The 14,411-nt window shown below is 35.4% G+C and overlaps 3 protein-coding genes across 3 annotated transcripts; 1 reads left to right on the forward strand and 2 right to left on the reverse strand.

The window, feature by feature from the left end:
- Positions 1-74: 74 nt before the first annotated feature.
- On the forward strand, positions 75-1,153 carry LOC135693766 (DNA-directed RNA polymerases I, II, and III subunit RPABC2). Its single transcript, XM_065212337.2, has one exon. It carries the CDS (start codon positions 75-77, stop codon positions 474-476), a length of 402 nt encoding a protein of 133 aa, XP_065068409.1. The 3' UTR covers positions 477-1,153.
- On the reverse strand, positions 576-5,355 carry LOC135693765 (thioredoxin-like protein 4B). Its single transcript, XM_065212336.2, has 3 exons — positions 4,757-5,355; positions 3,348-3,499; positions 576-1,745 (listed from the first exon to the last, which is right to left on the reverse strand). Exons 1-3 carry the CDS (start codon positions 4,958-4,960, stop codon positions 1,580-1,582), a joined length of 522 nt encoding a protein of 173 aa, XP_065068408.2. The 5' UTR covers positions 4,961-5,355; the 3' UTR covers positions 576-1,579.
- A 3,096-nt stretch (positions 5,356-8,451) lies between these two features.
- On the reverse strand, positions 8,452-12,826 carry LOC135693767 (uncharacterized). Its single transcript, XM_065212338.2, has 4 exons — positions 12,673-12,826; positions 11,748-11,878; positions 11,007-11,104; positions 8,452-10,542 (listed from the first exon to the last, which is right to left on the reverse strand). The coding sequence occupies exons 1-4, from the start codon at positions 12,706-12,708 to the stop codon at positions 10,463-10,465; spliced, it is 345 nt and encodes a 114-aa protein (XP_065068410.2). The 5' UTR covers positions 12,709-12,826; the 3' UTR covers positions 8,452-10,462.
- Between the last annotated feature and the right edge of the window lie 1,585 nt (positions 12,827-14,411).

A 14,411-nucleotide genomic window follows, 5' to 3' on the forward strand; every position in this document is an offset into this window, starting at 1 on the left:
TAGTTTAGGCCAGCCAGTTGCTTTGGCTTTTGAAAGTTTGCTACATTTTCAAACTTAGCTTTATAGTTTTAAGCATGGACAATGACGACGGGTATGGCTATGCTGATATGGAAGATGTGGAGGAAAACGTAGAGGGAGATTTAGATGATGACGAGCCCTACGATGATGCAGGAGATGCACAGGACGAGGCCGAAGATATCGAGGTTTTGCCAGCAACAGAAGACACGCAGCAACGCCAAAAGAAAAGAACCACAACTCCATATCTAACAAAATACGAAAGAGCCCGTATTTTAGGTACCAGGGCTTTGCAAATTAGTATGAATTCGCCAGTAATGGTTGAACTAGATGGCGAGACAGACCCTTTGCAGATAGCAACAAAGGAGTTAAAAGCAAGAAAGCTACCAATATTAATCCGAAGATATCTACCCGATGGAAGTTATGAAGACTGGGCCATTGACGAGTTAATCATCGAGTGATGTGCTAAATTTGTCACTGAGGGAAAACTGTATAGCTGTAACAGGATTTTCAGGCAATCTGAACTTGTTGGCGGTTTAACACATGAACAGGAGGATACATCTGGATCAAATCTTAAATTACCCTCTAATATGAACAGGTCCTAAAAAAGCTAATTACAAAAACATTCTAGTTTTAATAAGTGTTACTCTAGAACTTTCTGGTCTTGAATACACTGTTGCTTAGAATACACTTCAAACTTCATTATGAAAGTAAGGTGTTACTACACATACATGTATATACAAAGCAATATAATCATCTAACTGTTGTTACAATTGTTTCTGTAAAGATTTCCAACATACATGTACCTTTAAAAAGAAAATTTGCCTGGATCCTAATCCACAAAAAGTGGAAGTCACTTACAGTAGAATCTCGTTATAACGTACTCGGTTATTACGTACTTTCGGATATAACATACTGGTGTGCTTGATCCCGAAAAAAGGTGTGCTTGGTTTTAATCAATTTTAACTTAACCTCGTTACAACGTACTTCAGATATAACATACTTAATATGCTGGTCCCTTAAAGTACGTTATAACTGGATTATACTGTATATTCCAGATAACTTCTTCACATTGCAGGGTTGTCAGAGCTAGAGGACTGGGGCTGGAGCCCCCCCCCCCCCCCCAAAAAAAGACAAATTGTAATATATTTGTGTGAATAAAGGAAAGGCCTCAATAGCAGGCTGTGTGCCAGACTGTGTGCAGGCTGTGTGAACATAGCAATGTGTCAAGAATAAACAACAACAAACACATAAATGAGAAGGAATATAATGGCCACATCCTCTCCTCCATTATGAGTTTTGTTCTGACAGCACTGCATTATACCATTTTCCATGTCAAAGACAATTTTGTTTTGCACACTTATTAGTTGTTACAAACATAGCAAGATCTTAGAAAGAAAAAATTCTGCTCAAATCAATTGCTGATCCCAGATATATTTAAATAGTTTTGATTTGTAAAGCTTATCATTTTGCAAGACTCTTTAAAACGCTACCATTAGAAAATGCTTTATTTAGTTACAAGTATACAGGGTTAAATATTTTACATCCTATTTACCAAATAAACTTAAATGTCTTTGTATATTAAAGAATACTTTGGTATATCTCTAAGGTCAATCGGGCATGGAACTATTAGCTTTCCCCTCAGGGCCCCCCTTAGTATCACTTCTACTAGATCTATGAAGTCTTGTTTTTTCTTGAAAGCACCAATAAACTTTGTGTGGTCTTGCGTCCTAAATTGAAAAAAAATAAATGAGAGACATTTACCTACAAAGTCCAACTGATGATAGCAAATTGAATTAGATTTTGTCTTAAGCAGTAGAAATATACAAATAACCAAATAAATCAACATTAAAAAAAGTCAACTATTATAAGATTATTATAGCTTATGAAATATAAATAAGCCTAACACCATGAAGATAAAAAGGCCTCAACATGATCACAGACCAATTAGTATGGAAAAAACAAAATAATATCACATCTCCTTGAAAATAAACAGGTAATGAATTGTCTTTACAGATCATTGAAATATTTTGGCATGGCATTTCATTCCTGCTTGTCAAGAGTGCCTGTGTTGTAAGGAATGTCTAGAAGCAACACCCAATACCATCCCCATGATCACCAGGGCCTATTCATTTGAAGTGGTTGCCTCAGCACTCAAGTAAACCCAACCATGCAAGCATTTGATCGCTTGGGCAAAGCAGTAATTTTGAGGAATAAATGACACATCAATTAACACATTTCTAGTCATCTTTTGTGACCCAAGCAAGTGACATGGACAATACAAAGCTGATATATCAAACACAGGAAATATAAGTAAGCTGACTTAACCACAACTCAACCAAAAGATGCATTTGAAAATCAATTACATCCCAAATGTTTAGGAATACCATTAACACTCAGTATTTAAACTACAATAGCACCTTTCTGGGTAGTTAAAGTGCTTTCAAAAAAGAACAACATTTTGTGATCATCAGGCAAAAAGGTCTATAAGACATTGGTGATGTGTATATAGTTTATAAATTAATTACATTTTTATCAGGAATCTAATCTTCCTCGGAGTGTATCAAAGGTCATTGTAACAGTTCGTTTTCATTTGATATTACCTTCAATCTTGGCAAAAAATAGCTGAGACTTTTTTTCAAAAAGTGAAGTCACATGTCTTTTTATTATATAACATGCTCTGGTAGCCCACACCCCCTTCCCCCCGATGTCAATGTTGGGTTTTATGATTGCGGTATAACTGGGCATGACCGCGAGCAGAATTACTCTCATCACAACATTGCATTGGGGGGACGGGGGGCTGGATGATTTGAAACTAGCTCAATTTTCTGCGAGTGTCTCAGCATTTTTTGCCAAGGGTGTTGAACAAAAGGATCATATGGTTTTTATAAACATTACAGGCTCTTTTAGCATTGTTCAATATTATCATTTTTAGAGCGATCGCTAGTGCAAGAACAAACATGAACTCTGGGCCACTCAAGTGGGCTATGGGTCACACCCTGTGTTCTTGCATTTCTCTGATTTGTTTTGAAAACACTTATCAGTTTTGTATATGAAAACACTCAAACTATTCTCCAACTTTATAAAGCTAATAGAAGTTGCTCGGTGAAATCATTGCTGATCTTACTTCCAAAATATTTTTGTCACCTTAGACTCCTTAAACAGTATAGTAAGTTTCCAAGTATTGTTCATAAAATCTCAAAATGACTTATCAAGCAACAATGACCCAACCAAACAACAAAACATCTTCAGTCTTTCAGGAGGTGCCATTATACAAGACTTGAAGTTTTTGACTCAGATAAACTATCTTAGAGATATAATATTTGCCTCACCCATAGTCAACCTTGATGTGTTGGCCATTGTAAAAGAATATAGTTGCTGGAAAAAGTGTTATGTCAAAGTATTGCACATAAATAGGGATGCTGTCAGCATCAACAGTGTAAATATCAGCCATTCGTGCCAGATCTGGAGCTGCCTTTGAGAGCTAAAATGTCAAGGAAAAGAGCACACTCAAGCCTAGATAATATCAAAGAATGAACAATTCCAAAAACATTACACAACTGGATATCATCTTCAGCTTTTGAAAAGGATACCAGGATTCATAGAACCAATCAAACTCCTTACAGCACTGGGAGCCAAAATAAATATGGCTCATGTTCACAAGAAACCAAATACTGGATTTGCTGATTGCAAAGTAGGGTTCTGCTGATTGGTCTGTTCTTCATTATCACTTTTCTTGATAGTGAACTTTACTTAATAGTGAAATGAATAATAAACTTTACTAGAACAAATGCAGTGATTACTACATGCAAGGACACTTTTCTAGCAACTGCATCACCCTGAATGCCAATTTTTGGCAAACGGGTCAATGAATTTGGATTAAAACTGACTAGGATTGCCAAACTACAGTAGTAGGCAAAGCAATTAAATCCTTAACATGAACCCACACCTTGTTTTAAAAGACATTAGTGATACCCAAGCCTTTTTTCACCAACTTAGAAGCATTAATAAATATTAATTGTTTGTTCAAACTTGCTTATCTGTTAGCTCAGTTTTCTTAGCATGGCAATGCAATTCTCAACAATATTTTGCTTCAACCAGGTCAAGAAGTATATAACCATGTTGGAACATATTCTATTTTGGCTATGCATAGCTGTGAGTAACAGCATACTATCAGCTGTGACCTTCGAGCAGAGGAATGTGAGCTGCAAGCAACAACGGTTTTGTAAACATGGCTACAGTAATTATTTAACACTCGATTGATATTTTGGGTCATGTGCAAGCGCAAGAAACCCATCGTAGCTGCAAGTATATGCAAGTTTGTAAGCCTAGGAATACACTCCTGTTACATGCAGTAAGTAAACTTGTAAGACTGTGTTTAAGTAAGCAATTTCTGGACACTCTTGAACCTGAACTTAGTTAAAAACATTCTATTTTCGAAATTAAACAGCAAGCAGGGCAAATGGCTCGGTTTCAAAAGGTTTGTCTATATGTTATAAGCACTTTTTTTCTTGTTTCAAACACTCCACCACACAAAAGTGGTCCTTAAATTCAAAAAATTGATAAGGTCGCATATAGTTTATCCTTGGTGCTTAGCATGAACAGGGTTGACAATATAACATCATCATAAAATTCTCATCTTTATGGCGATGATTTATTTGAGCGGTGCTGTTAATATAACAACCTATAATTGCGAACTAAAATCAAATAAAATGTTTTCGATTTTTTAAACAGGCCTAACCACGTCATCCAGCTGCAGGCAAACGGCATCGTTTTCTCTGCCAAATCGCAAAACCAAAACTTTGTCGACGGTGGTCTTGATGGCAATATCTATATCTTTCTTTGCCTTAAGACTGTTTAGCAAAAAACTCATGGCCTGGCCCACCGAATGCAGAGGAATGGCAACAGTCGCAACAACAGCAACACTTATCTTCATTATACCCATTATAGCAACCTCATAAGAATGAGTTTAATGAAAAATAAATCCAAAATTATAGCTTTACTTACCAAATCAAATGACGAAAACAACTTTGAGAAAATTGATCCAATTATTCGAAAAATATCAAGATACCCATCCTTTCATACTTTTGCCCCCTAATTATTACTTTATTTTCTTGTTTTTTTGTCATTATTTTGTATACTACATTCAAGTCTAAAAATTAATCTAAAAAAATCGAAACGCGCATGGGTACAAGGCTACAATCATTCACAAAATTGTGAGACTGGCTCAGTTGTTAGAGGCGCTGACTACAGACCCAAGGGTACGTGGTTCGAGTCCCTAGCATGACCAAACTTTCACCCAGAGTGAGGAGAGTCGCCAGCTCTCTGTAATTCCAGGCAAAGGAGCACGAGGTGTGGTTACATCGAGAGGAAGGACCAGGACACTGCTCGACAGTGGCGAAGCTGGACTCCCTTGGATGGTCGTGCCCATTGGCCACTGCGCAACAGAAATGCGCCTCCGCAATATTATCCAAAAAAATATTTTAGTGATCTAAGGAGCTCATATAGCAATTGCATGGCACTGCATTACTTTTCTGACACGACAGAAACAAACTAAATTTAAAAGTATAAAAGCTGCTTTTGTGTCTCCCCTGCCTCTGGCTGATACTCAAAATTCATTTTCTTCCCAAAGTGTGATAGAGGTTCCTGGCAACTTTTTTTTATTTTTGGTATTATTTACCCAAATATCAGTTCACAGGATAACAAAGCTTGAACAACAAACTTTTTCTAAAATTTTATCAAATTATTGCAACAATGGGACCAAAATATACACTTGTGGACTCAGATTTTAAATGTATAATAATTGCAAGCACTATTTGTTTTGCACACATAAAATTTAGAATTTCATTCAAAAAAGAGGCAAAAGTTTGGCTTTAAAGGCAAACTTGACTGTGAAGTGCAAGGCATGTATCAAGAATTAGATGACAAATGAAACAGATGAAACAGAAATATTAGAATATCTGCTGAAGACAGTACTGTCATGCAGCATTATTGATCTAGCCACAGTAAAAAGCACTAAATAGTGAGTGGCAGAATGAAGACAATCTTTTTTTAAAATCCTTGAGACCTGTTTTTTCATCAGGTTTGTTGCATAAAGATTTGTAGGTAGCCACTTTGTTAAGCTGAACCAAACCACTCACAGAGATTCACCAATCAATTAGATACTTAATTTAAGGTTATGCCTTATGAGAAAATGATAAACTACACCATGTATGACAATATTTGAAAGTTGCATAAGATGAAATAACCATTATAAGGTTTGAATAAAATTCCAATTGAAAAGCAGCATTAAATTAATCATTGAAAAACAGATCATGACAATTTATGAATAAACAGGGCAGCATACACAAATGAAGAATGTTCAATAAATTTCTTCAGTGTCCAGCTAGGTGGAAATACTGAGATCAGATGACTGGGGTCACAAATTTAATACAGAATAATCATGAGCCTGAGAGTTATTTGCAGACAACAGTGTTTCTTGAGCAAAAAATTAAGGGGGGAATGTGTAATAGCTTAAAGATTATTTCACCCTGCTTATTTAAGACAAACTGACTAATTCATGGAGAAAGTTACCTATATTAAGGAAAATATATGCACACCCAAGGAAACTGCACACAACCAAATTACATGGAAAGCAAGGGAAAAAATCAGAAAATCACTAGGCTGAGCTTGAAATTATATCATCAGAAACATAAACAAAATCATCAACAGGTTGATCAATGCTATTTCATTTTTCCCTTTCACGTGTTTTAAGGAGGGTAAAACTCCAGTAGAGCTAATTTGCAAAGAGGTTTTCTACTATAAATACTTTCAAAATTCAGAACTTTCTACTGGGAAAATTCTAGTCCAAAAATACATCAAACACCTCGTAACTAATGTAAAATGAATATATATTTATGTACATTTTGCCCCAAATGTTCATAATACTTCGTCTTCAACACCTAAGTATACTGTTGTCAAAATAATTATTGATTATTTTATTGATTGATTGATTGAGTTTATCCCGTTCAGTGTGCGTCTCTCTGGTACAAATCCGAGCGAAAAACTGCCATATTTTCCATTCTGATCGCGTTAAAAACATCCAGATAATATTCAAATTATTGTCCATTTTCTAGATAAGATAGCATAGCATCTTGCACATTTGAAGATCTTGATTCTGTTTAGGTGAATGAGAACTTGTTCGCCTACCAAAGAGATCCATTGGATTGATTCCGTATAGGCTGAGTCAAAATAACTATGAAACAATCTCTCCACAGTCGTTAACCAGTTTCCTGGTAAATTACAACGGTTTATTGGACTGGAACATTTACATGCACCATTTAAATCATCCTGATATCACACCAACATCCACAAACGCCTGCAGTATTGACAAGTAGGCCCCAACAGGGTGCAGATAGTCTTGCCTTCAGAAACGGGCACGACCTCGTGATTGATTTCCTCCAGCTTCAGCCAATCAAACGCTGGAAATCGTACCTCAACTATTATTATTATTATGACGAGGTCGTGCTCATTTCTGAGGGCACGACTAGCATTGTTTTTCTCTATTGTTGGGCACGACCAAACATAGGCTGTCCAATTGAAGCTTCTATTGTTGGGCACGACCAAATCACAAGGTACCAGATTTTGGGCACGACCAATATGAAACCCTGTGGATTTCTACTCCGCTCCTGAAATAATTCACTTGTCTGCGGGATGAGCTTGATCGATTTGTCGATTATACGACTAATTTTTGTCTATATTTGAAAACTTTTCGCGGAGCAAAATAAATTTTTGCCAATATGTGAAAACCTTACTTTTGGAAGTTTATGGTCGTGCCGGGCACGACAGGCACGACCTTTAGCTTCGCCACTGCTGCTCGATAAGCATTAGCTTCTCAGTATCCTAAAACTACCGCCGGATGCTAGGTAGAAACAAATACAAAAAATACAAAAGACTTGTTGATGTTTCGCCCCTTCCCCGACAAAGCAGTGTTGTTTGTACGATTTTCATAAGTTTGAAAAGAATCAATGTCTTTATAATGCGATAAAAAAGGTTTTAAAAGAAAATGTTGGAAAAATACATCAAGGATTGTAGGTAGCTAACTTTGAGTTTTTTCGTCTGTTCTTCAGGGTCCTTCAGTAGTTAATTTATTATCAAAATTTTGTCAATTTTTGTCAAACATTCCGTTAGGGCTCCTATTTGCAGATTCAGAGCATCCCTTCTTTGCAAAAGATTTCTTCTTAATTTTCTTCTTAATGCAAAAGATTTCTTGATCGACACGAAGCAAGTAAAAAAGAGAGAGCACAGGATTATTCAAATCATTAGCAATACCATGGAAAATTCCTTATCTTTTCTTTGCGCGATATGCAAAAAGAAGTTTCATACGAATTATAAATTTGACGACTTACTGCATCACAAAACTCTTGTCAAGCAATTAATACAAAAAATAGAAATTACTTTTGCTTATAAATCTTTCTTCTATCATTTATCAATAAGCATAACAACGGAACAACCAAAATGCATGGCATGCTTACCCTTTGAAATTTATCAAAAAAGTTATCTTTTTAACCACACGCTAGGATACAAATACAATCGGAAATAAGGAAAGTGAATAACAGAACTGAACAAATGTACTATATTATCAAGAGCGTAGCTTAAAGGTAATGTGTCCAGCTAAAGCAAGTGGCTCTGCGGGAGTTTTCAGGAACATGTGATTTTTCATATCATCGTCCCTGCCATTATGGTCGTTCTGTTTATTTACCCTGCTGCGAGGTCAGCTTTTCATGTGAGCAGTTTTGCATCGAAAGAATACTAACCAATCGCAAGCCGTTATTTTGATGAGTGGCTTGACAAGTTGGGTATACGCAGTCCTTTTATATGGACACATTACCTTCAAATAAAATTCTCTTCTAAAATTTACAAAAAACTGTTGTCTTCTTACGTTTCGTTGGGCAAAATCTCTTTAGTAAATTAAAAAGTTGATTGTTATATCTTGTCTCAGTCATCATATTCCAGAGATATGAATTAATTCTACTTTGGACAAAAAATTATCTTAGTTTCTTAAATTATCGATAGGCCCAATATCTCCGCAAAATCCATTGCCGAGACAAAGATGGACAGAGGAAGTGGGTCCTGGCAAAGTAACAAAGAATGTGGGAAAAGCTTTTTGTTTCATAGCACAAAAGCTAAGGCACAAACGAATTTTCTTCAAGACGCAAAGAGCGCGTTTTAAAATTTTGAGGGCACTTTTCAAACCCAAAATTTTTGTGCAAACAATATGACAAAGGTAGGTAGCCCAAAACGAACAGTTTCTGCAGTGCATGGTTTATAAAGAAAAGAGTTGAGCTTATCAAGAAAAAACAATACTTTCAAGCAATATCAAGTGAAAACAACTTGAAACTGGAAAAGTCCTGAGTCTTGCAGTAATGTGTTTGTGAATAAATCATAGCCTTATATATAGTCTTCCCTATGACACAAAAGGTTTATATAAATTCCTACAGTGATACATGTAGGAATTTCTCCTTTATGAGAAATTCTTACTGAGAAATTCCTACAGTAAATTTCTCCTTTATGTTGAATCCCCCTTTTAAAGAGGTTAGTGTCGATTGTCAAAAAAATGATACAGGAAAATACAACAGGTGTTCAAATTCACTACAGAAAACACGTTTATTATAAGGCTTGCTAATGAATGATCAATGACTCTGCTTTAAATACAGAAAACTTCAGACTCAAAATTCAAAGCAAAGCTACTTGGATTTGAAACTAAAAGGGGCCCCTCCAACCAAAATTTGTCATTTATAATTAGCTAATTTTATGAAAATTATGAATTTTCAATTTGGTTTTAAATAATTTGTATAGTTTTGAGTCTCAATAACTTGAATTTTGACAATTCGATAATAAATTTCCGATTTTGTGACACTGTATTTTGGATTACTCAACTTTGTACAAGAAGCAAGAAATTTGTATGTTGGCCTTTTGAAGATCCTTGTTTCAGGTAGTAGAAGTAGCTGCAATCCTGTCACATCTTCGAATTAAAATTAAAGTTAATTTAATTTAAGGCCCTTCAAGTGCATGAAAACTTTTGAGAAAGCACGACGTTCAATGGAAACGATAGCCAAACATTGTCTTCAGCCTCACAACTTTAGAAACAATTTACAGAAATCATGGAGTGTTGAGAAAAGTAGGGGTCTAAAAAAGTGGGTAGTCCTCAAATAGGGGCCCTGTCTTTTTTTCCCCAAGGGTCTCAGATGCCTCTGTTATGCCACTGGGTAGATAAAAAATCCAAAATCCAAGTATTTTGTACCATACTTTGACTGATTTCAATATTTTGACTCAAATCTTGGTTAACTTTTGCCCCTATCTGAGACTGCTTTTTGGTAAATATATATCTTTTGCAAAATAAACATTTGACAGTGGCGTAAAAATTGAGCTACTTCTTCCAAGTTTTCTTACTATCTAGCTACCTTTGCTAATCAATATCCATTCCTTGTGTTTTTGGTCCATCTTTCTTTGGAGCTTCTGACGTCTCAGGTGGCTTCTGTATGTTTACTAAGAGCAAAAAAGGTTACAAATTTGATAGTAAAAATTCAAATAAAAAACCAAACCAGAGTGAGAGACAAATGTTCCTATTGATGTCAGAACAAGCCCATTCTCATCAAAAACCCTTTTAAAAAAGAACAACTTTGCTATAAATATTACCAATCTAATTGGAACTTTACCTAATAAAATTCAAAGCCTGTTTGAAAAATATGGATAGATTACACATTATGAATAACACAGAGCTATAAAATAAGTCCTATTATTAGCAAAACTTAACAATCATTATACAGGCCAATTGAGCAAAGAAGCAATTACAGATGGCATGGTATAGTCAAAAGTCTTCTTGTAGCTAAGTTGAAGATTCAGATCAAATTACAATACCTTTATAATAAGGATTCATTCATGGTCCATTGCAAGAGTTCAAAAATAAACAATTGGTTGATGGGTGCAAATAGAAAATTAAATTTATTTACCTTCCATTTCATTATCTCTAGCTTCATTTCTTCTCAGTTTTGTAAGTAACAGTCTCCTCTTTTTTGAAGACAATGTTATATTGGCTTTTGGGTTTGTCCTACAAAATATAAAAGTCAAATAAACTCTAGATTTTGGCAAACAGATATAAAAATCTTATAGGTTAGCATATTACAATTGGTAAGAAATAGGCAATAAAAAATTAAATATGAACAGTTTTAACAATCATTTTGGAAAACCTTAAATTGAAAGAAAGAAAAAGCAAAATCTAAGAATAGTTTACATGTAAAAGACGATCCTATGCTGTTGTGGAAATATGAAGCTATACTTGAAATGAACAGAGCGGTAGTAGGACAAAATGTTTCCTCGGCATTCAAAACAGACATAACATTGAAGAGAAAAGACTTGACACACCTGTGTCAGAACTCAAATTATACTGTAAAAAATCATTTAAGATGCAAATATACAGATATATGATGCGATTTTGGAACATGAGTTTTCTTCCTATCTGTAAGTCATCATAAAAACTCAACATAAAAAAACACTCTTAAGTTTCATTTGTTATATTATTGCTTCCACTAAATTGTCAGTTTCTGTTCACATTCACAATGAAATTTTTTGCATGTTTCAACAGATTTACCAAACAAGAACAACCCCAACAGGTTGTTTGTATTAGCAGGAAGTTAACAGATAAAATTATACTTTTATAACAAACTATTCATTGAATGACTTGAGAAACTTACCTTCTCTTTTTCATAATATCACTTGTTGTCAGTGGATCTATTATTTCAGTTACTTTTCCTTTAGACTTGCTTTGACTCTTTCTCTCTTTCTTTTTAACTCTGTGATGTTTTTGATGACTTTGGTATGAAGTCTGAATGGATAGATTATTAAATCCTAAGCAATCTTTGTTTAAAATCAAGACAAAATAAAACTCCAGTGAGATATATGAAAAAAATTTCTAGACTCCACCAAAACATGCAGGTTTTGAGAAGCCATTCTCTGCTTTTCTGTTGATAACTTTTTACAATAAAATACTACAAACATAGTTGAAATTTTATTGACAGATCATAACTCATTACAGTGTTTTCAGCATAAAAAACTGAAAAATATTTTGTTCTATTAGAACACGTTGAAAGCTACCAACACCTTGTGTCTCCATAACCCTTTCTTTAGCTTTCTAAATGCCTTTATTTTCTTTCCTTTGGTTACGGTTTATTTAATTTTTCGACCCTCGCGACATTTTAAAGTATGGGTGTCTTTTTTTTCTGCTTTGATGTTTTTTAATTTTTCATTGCAAGAAATCCAAAGACCACCAGTCGGAATCAATTTCATCGGTCGTTATCTGTCGTCGGTTTGATTCCGAATAATGTCATATCCAGAATAAGTGGAATCATGGTCAGTCACTCTATAGTATCATATAACTTATACCTGAACGCAGCAAAAATTTCAATTCATTTTAGAGAATTGTCAAGAATTTCCAAAGGCTTCAACCAAAGCATATAGCTAGTTCTTTAGACTTCGATGAAAAAGGAGGCCCTCAGACAAATAATGTTCCCCAACAAACAATTGTAGCTTTAGGGGAAATTCAATTTGGTACCATTAGTTTCGATCTTCATTCATTCCTATTAGTTTTAATTTGAAACCATACAGAAACAAGGAACACACCTTTTTCGGCCTGTTGACTCGTAGTCCTTTCGCCATCTTTGGAAGAAACGTGATAAACCACTGGTGCCAATTTTCGTTGTTGTAGTTGCTCCATGGGTTGATCCATAGAAATTGGATTGATCTAATGAGGTCTCAGAAACTACAAAAGTGACAATACTACAGGGTTGCCAGTTTGGCCTTTTTCAGGCCAAATTTCCTAATATTGGCCTTTTTAAAAGATGTTTGGCCATGAAAAATTGTTTGGCCTATCCTTTAATTTTGGCCTTTTTTGGCCTTTTCCAACAAACAATCCCTGTAATTTTATATAGCTATTGATGTTGTAAAAATTGAACAGCAAGCAGCTGAAAAACACGTTATCAGCATGCCAAATACATTGACCACAGACAACATATGCAAAGGTACAAAGTTCGAATTGCTGCACTAGTTCGCCTCCACAACCAATACAGAGAAATAATTTGAAAGATAGATGAAGTCAAATCAAGATGCCATTCAATGCTACTAGAGGCAGCTCAACAAGTTTACAAACGGCTTCCGGCTTCAAAAGATCACTTCAACGCTCTCAGCTGGCTTCACCCATCCCGGATTTTAAGCCAATTTGAAAGAGTGCCCTTGGACCAGCTTCCAATGCTGCATTTGAAGAGAGTATGTCCACGATATTAGGAAATAGTCCTAATCAGAGGCGGATCTAGACGTTCGCACCGTTCGCACATGCGACAGTCAAACTTTCAAAATTATGCTAAGAATCCGTCTCGAAAGAAGTTTTTCCTTAACAACAACATTCTCGCTTACTGGCAAATTTCCCATGTGTGTTTTAAGTGTATTTGCTTGGGAATTATGCTTCAGTTACATTTGACAACTGAACACCGTGCAGGAGCAGGAAGATCCAAGGTCTGAATCATGCATGATTCAAACCTGGCCATAAACACAAGCAAAATCTTAAACACCATCTCTAATTCAATCTCGATCTTGATTCAATCTGATTCAAATCTCAAAGCATCCTGACTAAAAAACAACAGGGTACCAATGTAGTTAGATTAGGGTTTTTCGGTGCACAGTATGATTAGTAGCACGTTCGCACCGATTCGCACAGCTTTTGTTTTAAAATATTTAACCAATCAAATTGCTAGATAGTGCGAACTTCGGTGAACAGTATGTTTTTTTAGTAAGTTAGCACCACTGGGCAAAGATTAATCCGTCCTCATTGCGTGCTTTGTGCAGTTTTGAGCTTATTTATGCCTGGCATGGGAATTTTTTCACTGGCGAATAGGAATTTTGTGTTATGGAGTCGACTGGCTACATGTATAACGAGTACGTTAAACCTGGTAATTTGGAAGACAAAGGTCGCTAGATTTTCAGAGTAACATTCGACACGGGATGTTTTCAAGTTTCGACATTCATTACCTCCTCCATCTATCAAGGGGCCTACAAATGTCAATAAATGCACTGGACTGGGGTGATACCTGCGATTTGGCTCTGGCAAATAAATAATATTCAGGACGTTGGCAGAGTGAAATTTTTATTTGGACAAAACTTTCAAAGTGAATCTTTTCAATGTGGATTCTCAGTTCCTTATCAGCTTTCAGATATTCCTGGTAAAGTTTACTTGCTTTGGTATTCCCCTGAATTCGAAGGGGTTTCTTCGGAGTAAAATACATGTTTACACGCTGATTTGGTTTAGCTATTAAAAAATATTAGTTATTAATGCAGCTTTTTATGAATATTTGTGTACATTTGTTCTA

Source organism: Rhopilema esculentum, chromosome 11, assembly GCF_057945365.1.
Source record: "Rhopilema esculentum isolate cy_ngs chromosome 11, ASM5794536v1, whole genome shotgun sequence".
Classification (NCBI taxonomy): Eukaryota; Metazoa; Cnidaria; class Scyphozoa; order Rhizostomeae; family Rhizostomatidae; genus Rhopilema; species Rhopilema esculentum.

Excerpts from the sequence above, each read along its gene's own strand:
- LOC135693765 (XM_065212336.2), bottom strand. The coding sequence starts at position 4,960 with ATGGGTATAATGAAGATAAGTGTTGCTGTTGTTGCGACTGTTGCCATT. Across the intron at positions 3,500-4,756 it reads GCCTGCAGCTGGATGACGTG|CTCTCAAAGGCAGCTCCAGA; the intron begins GTTAGGCCTGTT and ends TTGACATTTTAG. Across the intron at positions 1,746-3,347 it reads CACATCAAGGTTGACTATGG|GACGCAAGACCACACAAAGT; the intron begins GTGAGGCAAATA and ends TTTTCAATTTAG.
- LOC135693766 (XM_065212337.2), top strand. The coding sequence starts at position 75 with ATGGACAATGACGACGGGTATGGCTATGCTGATATGGAAGATGTGGAG.
- LOC135693767 (XM_065212338.2), bottom strand. The coding sequence starts at position 12,708 with ATGGCGAAAGGACTACGAGTCAACAGGCCGAAAAAG. Across the intron at positions 11,879-12,672 it reads GAGTCAACAGGCCGAAAAAG|ACTTCATACCAAAGTCATCA; the intron begins GTGTGTTCCTTG and ends CTATCCATTCAG. Across the intron at positions 10,543-11,006 it reads TAGAGATAATGAAATGGAAG|TAAACATACAGAAGCCACCT; the intron begins GTAAATAAATTT and ends TTTTGCTCTTAG.